The sequence below is a fragment of the Silene latifolia genome, chromosome 10, assembly GCF_048544455.1.
Source record: "Silene latifolia isolate original U9 population chromosome 10, ASM4854445v1, whole genome shotgun sequence".
In the NCBI taxonomy this organism is placed as follows: Eukaryota; Viridiplantae; Streptophyta; class Magnoliopsida; order Caryophyllales; family Caryophyllaceae; genus Silene; species Silene latifolia.
The window spans coordinates 73,347,495-73,356,472 of record NC_133535.1 but is presented as its reverse complement, the minus strand read 5'-3'; the positions used below and the strand labels follow the sequence as shown (position 1 = coordinate 73,356,472).

The 8,978-nt window shown below is 41.1% G+C and overlaps 3 protein-coding genes across 3 annotated transcripts; 2 read left to right on the top strand and 1 right to left on the bottom strand.

Annotated features, from left to right (window-relative positions):
• The first annotated feature begins 226 nt into the window (after window positions 1–226).
• Window positions 227–1,473, top strand: LOC141607770 (uncharacterized). The gene is made up of 2 exons (XM_074427121.1): window positions 227–861; window positions 957–1,473. The coding sequence occupies exons 1-2, from the start codon at window positions 227–229 to the stop codon at window positions 1,471–1,473; spliced, it is 1,152 nt and encodes a 383-aa protein (XP_074283222.1).
• A 627-nt stretch (window positions 1,474–2,100) lies between these two features.
• LOC141607769 (uncharacterized) lies at window positions 2,101–2,904 on the top strand. The gene has a single exon (XM_074427119.1). It carries the CDS (start codon window positions 2,101–2,103, stop codon window positions 2,902–2,904), a length of 804 nt encoding a protein of 267 aa, XP_074283220.1.
• A 1,540-nt stretch (window positions 2,905–4,444) lies between these two features.
• On the bottom strand, window positions 4,445–8,305 carry LOC141607768 (uncharacterized). The gene has a single exon (XM_074427118.1). It carries the CDS (start codon window positions 8,303–8,305, stop codon window positions 4,445–4,447), a length of 3,861 nt encoding a protein of 1,286 aa, XP_074283219.1.
• Window positions 8,306–8,978: the final 673 nt, after the last annotated feature.

The following is an 8,978-nucleotide window of genomic DNA, read 5'->3' as shown; positions in this document are numbered from 1 at the left end:
TTTTGAATGGATATTTTCTAATGCTTGTTCCCTTTTCTTTGTCCAGAGATGAAGCGGTTGTTCCTGATATAGGTCTGGTGGCGGACATTAATTCGCCACCCGTTTACCAATGAAGATCTTTTGCTGGAATTGTAGGGGGCTAGGATCGACGGATAAACCTACAATTCCGTTTATACATCGAAGTGTCCAGCAACATCATCCGTCCATTTTGTTTTTGCAAGAAACCATGACTTCTTCTGATTCGGCATCTGATAAGACTTCTCATCTGGGCCTGCCTCACTATTGCGGTGTAGATTCGACTGGTCGTAGTGGGGGCCTTCTTTTGCGATGGGATAATTCTATAGTTTTAACTACCTTAATTTTAGAATCTCACTTTATCCTTTGTAAATTATCCTCCCCTGGGGCACCTTGTACAAATGATGTAAAATATGTTTTATTTATATATGGTGAAGCACGGTTTGAGTATCGACAAGCTTTATGGAATCTTTTAAGTTCCAAGATTTTTGGCCTTTCTCCTTTGTTGATACTTGGGGACTTTAATCAAGTTGAGTTGTTTGATGATAAGTTAGGGGGTAAAAGCTTCATTCGTGGCCAAAGTGATTTTACCACTTGGAAAATTAGTAACGGCCTATCGGATGTTCCTTTCTCTGGTCCCCGTTTCACTTGGATGAATAATCAACACAATGGTAAAATCATCATGGAACGTCTAGACCGTGCGTATGCCAATCAAAAATGGTTTACTCTTTTCCCTTCAACTTCTATCTCACATCTTTCTATTTTGGTTTCCGATCATGCACCTGTCATCCTTTCTTTGAGTCCATTTTCTAAACCTCGTAAAAGGCCATATCGCCTTGATAATTGGTGCTTATCTTACCCTGAAGTTCAAGATCTTGTTTCAAGAGTTTGGAATACTCTTTTTCTTGGATCCTCAATGTTTGTGCTGTCACGTAAATTAGCTACGGTTCGTCGCTTTATCTTGCAATGGGTTATAAGTCATCGTATTCTAATGGGATTAACTGGTCGGAAATTGAAGCTGATTTGGATTTATCTGCTGCTAGTATTGTGGATGACTACTCAGCATCACTTTTTCAGCATCTGCGCTCAACTCGCCTTCAGCTTATGCGAAACCAACGACTTTTTTGGGTACAACGTTCAAAAATTAAAGCTGAGGTTTTAGATGGTTATCCAACACGCTTCCTTTTTAACCGAGTTAAGCAACGCGCTACAAAGCATCGTATAATGGCTCTTCGAACATCTGATGGAGTATGGTTACATTCACCAGCTTCTGTTACAGATGAAATCGTCAACTATTTCACCAATTTGCTCTGTAATAATTCTACAAATGCGCATGCCGGTCTTGAGGGTTTTATCCATCTTTTTTTGTCTACACTCAATTTGCCCAAGCTTGGACCAGTTGAATGCTCTTTACTACAAGCCCATTTCTCAGAAAATGATATTCTGCTGGCTCTCTGAGGTATGGATGATTCAAAATCTCCGGGTCCTGATGGTATTACACCAAAGTTTTTCAAGACTTTTTGGCCACAAATAGGTCAGTTAGTGACTTCGGCAATTCTTAGATTTCTCAACTCTGGCGTTATGTTGAAAGAATTGAACAATACCATCATTGTTCTGATACCAAAGGTTGATAACCCTGAGTTGGTCTCGCAGTATCGACCTATCAGCCTATGTAATGTCGTATATCGTTTAGCTTCCAAGTGTATGGTAAATCGACTCAAATTGATTATGCCATCTATTATTTCTGAATCCCAACAAGCGTTTGTCCCGGGTCGCCTCATGTCTGATGGATGCCTTATTGCTCATGAAATAATGCATTATATTAACAAGACTACGAAGGAGACAAACTGCTACTCGGTGATCAAACTAGATATGCATAAGGCTTTTGATAGAGTATCCTGGCATTTTCTCATGTCCGTGTTACATCATTTTGGTTTCCCGCAGTCCTGGAGTAATCTGATATGGGAATGCATTTCCACGGTTACTTAAAGTATCATGATAAACGGTGAACCTTCGCCCTCCTTTCATCCGTCTTGTGGGTTACGCCAGGGAGATCCTCTATCTCCTTATTTGTTTATTATGTGCATGGAAGTTCTTTCTCGTCACTTTCAGAAGGCTGAATCCCAGAAACAACTTGTTGGACTTAAGATTTCTCGGTATGCTCCGCCTCTATCGCACCTTTTTTATGCGGATGATGCTTTCATCTGCTGCAAAGCAATACCTGCTTCTTTTGAGTCTATCCGAGATATTTTTCTAGACTTTGAGAAAGCCTCTGGACAAATGGTTAACCTCCAGAAATCTTTTATTAAATTCAGTCCCAATTCACCGGAGGACTTTAAATCCCATATGACCTCTATTCTGCGTATGCAAGCTTCTGATTCTTTTGGTACATATTTGGCTGTTCCGGTTGACATACCTAAATGCATGAAGACAGCTTTTCATGATATTCTGGATAAGATCACCAAACGTATTTCATCTTGGTCTTCTCTCCACCTATCTCAAGCCAGTAAGTTTGTTATTATCAATTCCATTCTTCTTGGATCGTTGTTTCACATTTTAGCTGATGTTCCCCTTCCGCTTTATGTGTCTAAGAAGATTGACTCTTTAATTGCTGCTTTCTGGTGGAGTAAAAATTCTTCACATCGATCAATTCATTGGCTATCTCAGCCACACTTGCATGTTCCAAGGGACTCAGGAGGTTTGGGAATTAAATCGGTGACTGTACTCAGTCAAGCTTACCTTATGAAAAATTTTGGCGCCTACATCATAAGCCAACGGGAATTTTGGCTAAATACCTCACTCCAAAATATCGAAAGGATCTTCCAATTCCCAACCTCAAGTCCAATGTTACGCAGCCTTCCTTTGTATGGCAAGGTATTTGTCGGGTAGCTGCAACATGCTCTAAAGCTATGGCCTGGAAAGCTGGAAATGGCAAATCCATTGATCTCATTCGTAGCCACTGGGTACAAGGTCATCCCCCATGTATGAAACAACCAGCAGATACCCACTTGCCTTCTTTCTCTGATCTTACTCGTGAAGATGGATCATGGGATTCGTGTAGTCTTTTTCGTTTCTTTAATAACTCAATTGCTAAAGATGTTTTGGCCATGGAACCACCTCTTCTTCAAGATGATGACTATCTATACTGGAAGTATATTGAAGATGGCTGCTACAACATTCAGTCGGGATACTCATACCTTTTATCCAAGCATTCGTCAGCAATTCCACAGTTTCCCTCTTTTCCTTGGAAATTGGTATGGCTTTTCCCGTTTTCAAGTAAATTTCCTCTTTTTATCTGGAAGCTTGCCCATCATACCATCCCAACAAGGACGGTTCTGGCTCACAGAGGAGTTCGTCTAGATACTTCTTGTCCTCTATGTCGAACGGATATGGAAACTCCTGAACATTTGTTTCGGTCTTGTGATGTTATTCAGCATATCTGGCGTTCGTCGATACTTGACATACATTCCTTGGCTAATCCAGATGTCCCTTTCGTCCGCTAATTAGCAGATCACATTTCATATCTTCATCGAGCATCTTCTTCTGGTTTTAATTGTTTACTTCATTTTTGTGCTATCTTGAGATCCATCTAGCTCACACGTAACTCTGTTGTTTTTGAAAACCGTGAGTTTGTGCCTGTTCGCATCCTTCAGTTAGCTGAAGCGTTACATCACTCACACCTGCAACTGCCTTCTCTCCGATATGACGGCATTCTGAACCAAGTTTTACGGATTACCGCAGATAATCATCTTTCAACTCTGCAGCCTGCGATTTCTTATCGGCTCTGCATCTCCAGGAATTCTCTACAAAATGGATATTCTATTATGGTTGAATCAAACTTTCGCGTAGCTGAATTCTCCTACATGCGTGCCTCATCCCTTTTTGCTGCATATTCTCGAGCTCTACTTCAAGTTATGAATCGTCAGGAGACAGTTATCTACCCCGAAATTACCTTTGTGATTTCATCAAAAAAATTATTTTCAGTTCTGGCTTCTCAAAAGCCAGTACCAATAGCTGTGCGAAATTCACTTCTTGCAATTCGCACATTTCTTCGTTCACATCGTAACTGGTCAGTTAGTCTAGCTACTGGCTAGTTTCGAGACTTTGGTTTGTTTTTGTTTTTGTTTTTGTAATGACGTTTTAACTAGGTTTTTTTTAAATATATCGGTTTACTTTTGTCGGAAAAAAAAGAGCTTTTGTAGATTTTTTTTTTTGACAATAATAAACTGATTATATTAAAGAAAACAAACACGTGTACATGTAGTTAGCCTGTAGCCAGGCTTACAGACCAGTGAGGATAAAGTACAAACAAAGCACGGATTTCTCGGAAGGAATTCCGCACACTAATTGGTACTGGGAAAGATCTTGCCAGAACTGAAGATAGTTTACAACAAGTAACCTGAAAACAAACAGAACTAAGGCCCACAGACTAAGCATACCGCATAGCCAATAAAAGAGCTCTAGTAGAGGCGTCAAAAGATGATTTTGCCCGTACGACAGTCGATTTGGAATACCCCAAAACACAATTAGAGATACAGCAGGTGAAACAAGTCGTTGTTGAGACTCGGCGTAGTGAGATAGAGATTGTGACCGCATCTTCTTGAAGTAATGGTTTGCCTGAAACAAGGTAAGGCGAAAAAGACACAGAAGAGGAGTTCAACAGTGAAGAGTGAACCTCAGATAATTGAATATGTGAATGAAGCAGATCATCAATAAGGCGACAAGTGAACGCGGGATCAACAATACGGTTCCGAAAGATCACTGAGTTTCGAGTAGTCCAGATGGCTTGAAGAACACAACAAAAGTAAAGCCAAAGCCACTTTTGATTAGATACCATTGATTGATGATGAAGATATGATATGAAGTCTGCAATCCAAGCAATAATGGAGATGGAGGGGTTAGCTAAAGCATTTATCCCAAGGGCGGATGATTTCCATATATGCTGTGTAATAGAACAAGATCGAAATAAATGGTCCGCTGATTCAGGCGAAGTCCGACATAGTTGACAGTCCGGGTCAACTTGCACATTTTTTGATATCAAATTATCACTTGTTGGCATAATATTATGAGCTATCCGCCATAACATAATTGAGAACTTCGGCGAAACTTCTTTCCGCCACACATGCTTCCAAGGAAATTTATGGACAAAAGGTCGGATACAATGGGCTGCAGAAGACTGTGACCAAAGGAAGAAATAGCCCGACCTTGACGAATAAGCACCATCTTCTGTATATTTCCAGTAAAGAAAGTCGTCAATGTTTGGAGCAGGAGGTTCCGAAGCAATAATTTCTTTTGCACAGTAAGGCGAAAAATATCGGAAGACCATGGTAGGATTCCAGTCACCCGATTCCAGTATGAAATCAAAAAAAGATGGTGGAGGATCCGGAGTAGGGTAGATAACAGACGGGATATTACCGTTAACCCAACGACTTGACCAAATATCAATTAACTTTCCACTGCCAAGCTTCCAACAAATGCCGTTCTTAGCTGCACTAACGGCTTGACAAATGCCCGACCACACAAACGACGGTTGAGAAACACGAGACCTAACTAAAGGGATAGGCAAGTCCCGACCATACTTCGGAACTAAATATCTTGCCAATAAATCCGTTGGATGTGAATGAATACGCCAGAAATTCTTAAGAAGCAAGGCTTGACTCAATAGATGAGTGTTTTTGATGCCTAGACCACCATATTCCTTTGGTGCTTGCAGAACATTTTGCGAAAGCCAGTGAATAGAATGTTTATTCCAATCATTTCGCCACCAGAAAGCCACAAGCAGGGCATCAATCTTATGACAGACACTGAGAGGGATAGGTACCGAGGAGAAAACATGATTCAGAGAAGCGATCAAGATTGCCGAAATAATGATCAATTTACACGGTTGGCTGAGATGGACAGCAGACCAGGATACAATGCGAGTAGTAATTTTATCAATATAAGGTTGAAACAGCTCAGACCTTTTACGAGGGATATCAATAGGAACTCCCAAATAAGTACCAAAGATGGGAACAGGATTCATCTTCAAAATAGAAGTCAAATGCGCTCGGTAATCCTCAGGTGCATTCGGGCTGAATTTAATAAAGGATTTATTAAGGTTTATCATTTGTCCCGAAGCAGACTCAAATTCGTTGAACAGAACCCGCAATGTCTCAAAGGACGAAGGAGTAGCTTTGCAACAAAGAAGTGCATCATCCGCATAGAACAGGTGTGAAAGAGTTGGGGCGTATCGCGAAATCTTGAGGCCGGTTAAGGAGCCAGTTTTTTCAGCTTTGATTAGCTGCCGCGACAGAACCTCCATACACATAATAAAAATATAGGGAGACATCAGATCCCCTTGCCGAAGACCACAAGACGGTCGGAAAGCTTCAGAAGGTTCTCCATTAATAAGAACCTTGTAAGAGACCGTAGACACACATTCCCAAATAATATTTCTCCAGAAAGTTGGGAATCCCATGTGCTTCATAATCAGTATGAGGAAAGTCCAGGAAACCCGATCAAAGGCCTTGTTCATGTCAAGTTTAAGCACAGCGAAACAGTTAGTACCCTTTTTCGTCTTATTAATATAATGCATAACTTCGTGTGCAATAAGGCAGCTATCTGTCATTAAGCGTCCAGGAACGAAAGCTTGTTGAGAATCAGATACAAGTGATGGAATCACCAACTTAAGCCTGCTTGCAAGACACTTGGACGCAATGCGGTAAATGACATTGCAAAGACTAATAGGGCGATACTGAGTAACCATCTCCGGGTGGTCTACTTTCGGAATAAGTACAATATGTGTGTGATTCCATTCCTTCAACATAATTCCAGTATTAAGAAACTGTAAAATGGCGGCAGACACGAGGCGTCCAATCTGAGGCCAAAAAAACTGATAAAAGCGGGGTGTAATACCATCTGGGCCAGGTGACTTTGAACCATCCATACCACGAAGCGCGCGTAAAACATCATCCTCAGTAAACGGAGCAGATAAAAGAGAACATTCAGCGGAGGAAAGTGACGGAATATCCAGCTCAGTAAGAAAGGCATCAGTAGACTGAAAATACTCGACATGGGAAGAATGAGATGCACCCATAATAGAACGGAAATGAGAAAGGATTTCTGATTCAATTTCAGTCGGGTCATTAAGCCAGCTTCCTGCAGGAGTTCGAAGTGAAAGAAAACGCTGCTTGGAAGATCTTTGCTTAACTCGGTTAAATAAAAATCGAGTTGGAAGGCCATCCAGAATTTCTTTACGAGTCTTGACCCGCTGAATCCAGTACCCGTGCTGCTTAGAAATGAGCTGAAGATGAGAAGATCTCAGGTTTTGATATATATTTGCAGCTGCAGAATCCGAAAGAGAAGTAGATGCTAGCTCAAGTTCGTTCTCAATCGATGACCAATTTATACCATAGCAAATGCGGTGTTGAATAACCCAATTCAGAATAGCAAACCGAACAGCAGCCAACTTTCGGGACAACACATGTGAAGAGGATCCAGAAACTGGAGTATTCCACGCAGTAGAAACAAGAGCCACTACTTCCGGTATTTGAAGACACCAGTTATAAACACGGTACGGTCGCTTACGTGATTTTGATTGTTGGAGAAAGCGTAAAATAATCGGCGAATGATCTGAAATAAGAATAGGTAAATTCAGAACCGAAGTAGAAGGAAAAAGATCAAACCAATCCTGAGTTGCATATGCCCGATCAAGGCGTTCCATAATATAATTTTCATCTTGTTGCCCATTCATCCATGTAAACCGTGGACCAAAGAAAGGAATATCGACGAGACCGTTCTGAATTCTCCACGCTGTAAAATCAGCTTCACCCCTAATTGAAACTGACCTACCAAGTTTGTCCGAATGTAGTTCCACTTGATTGAAATCGCCAATAACCAGTAAAGAAGAACAATCCAAGATTACATTAGAAATTCTGTCCCATAAACCAGACCTATATTGAACAACAGGTTCCCCATAAAGGAACATTACATACATATCACTAAAAACACCTTGAGTTACACTAAAGCCCATCTTACAAAAAATAAAACGAGGGCAACTACACATAACTTGTATATTCACAGAGTCATCCCAGTACAAAAGAAGACCACCACTACGCCCATTAGAGTCCACCCCAAAGTAATTTGGAAATCCAAGATGGGTAGTCTTCATTATTGCATATTCGACATTAGTGTGAGTTTCTTGCAAAAACAAAATCAGCGGATGATATTTAAGGACACATTGATGTAGATACGGAATGGTAGGATCATCCGCTTCTCCAAAGCCCCTAAAATTCCAACAAAAGATAGTCATTGATACCCTGGTGGTGACTTAAGGTCCACCACCTGACCTGAGAAAGGCGCTGAAGTTTCAACGCTAGAACATGACAAAACAGAAGAATAAACTGTTAGCGGTGAAAAGGAGAAATCCCAGACCAGTGAATCCGAATATTTTAACCGCTTAAAACAGTTGCAATCCAGGGCAGAATCATCAGACTGATGGTGTCGCTTCTTTGCCCTGGTAACCAACGCCATTCCCTGAATGTTAGGAGATTTTGGCTTGGTATAACTAAACCCAGGCAGTCCAAGAAATGCCATCAAACACTCAGGAGGGAGTGATAAAGGGTTAGCATCAGAGAATGAAGAAGCATTAGTAAAAGGCAAATCAAAAAACTTAGTCCTGGAAGATTTTTTGAACTTAGGTCTACTAAAATACTCGAATCCATTCCGTACCTTTCTTTTAAACACAAACTTTACTTTTCTACCAGCATAATCTAAAGGAACACAGGTATGCCGAGGAGCAAGACTAGGACCAGCATCCGACGAGTCACGAAAAAACGCACCATCATCCAAATGCTGAGGAGGAGTAGAGGGCTCACCCAAGCCCGGTGCCATAGTAGTATCCAGGTCCACTTCAGGGGCAGACATCCTGAAAGAAGGAGATGCTGGATGAACAGATGGTGCAACAGGATGAGAGGCAGAAGACT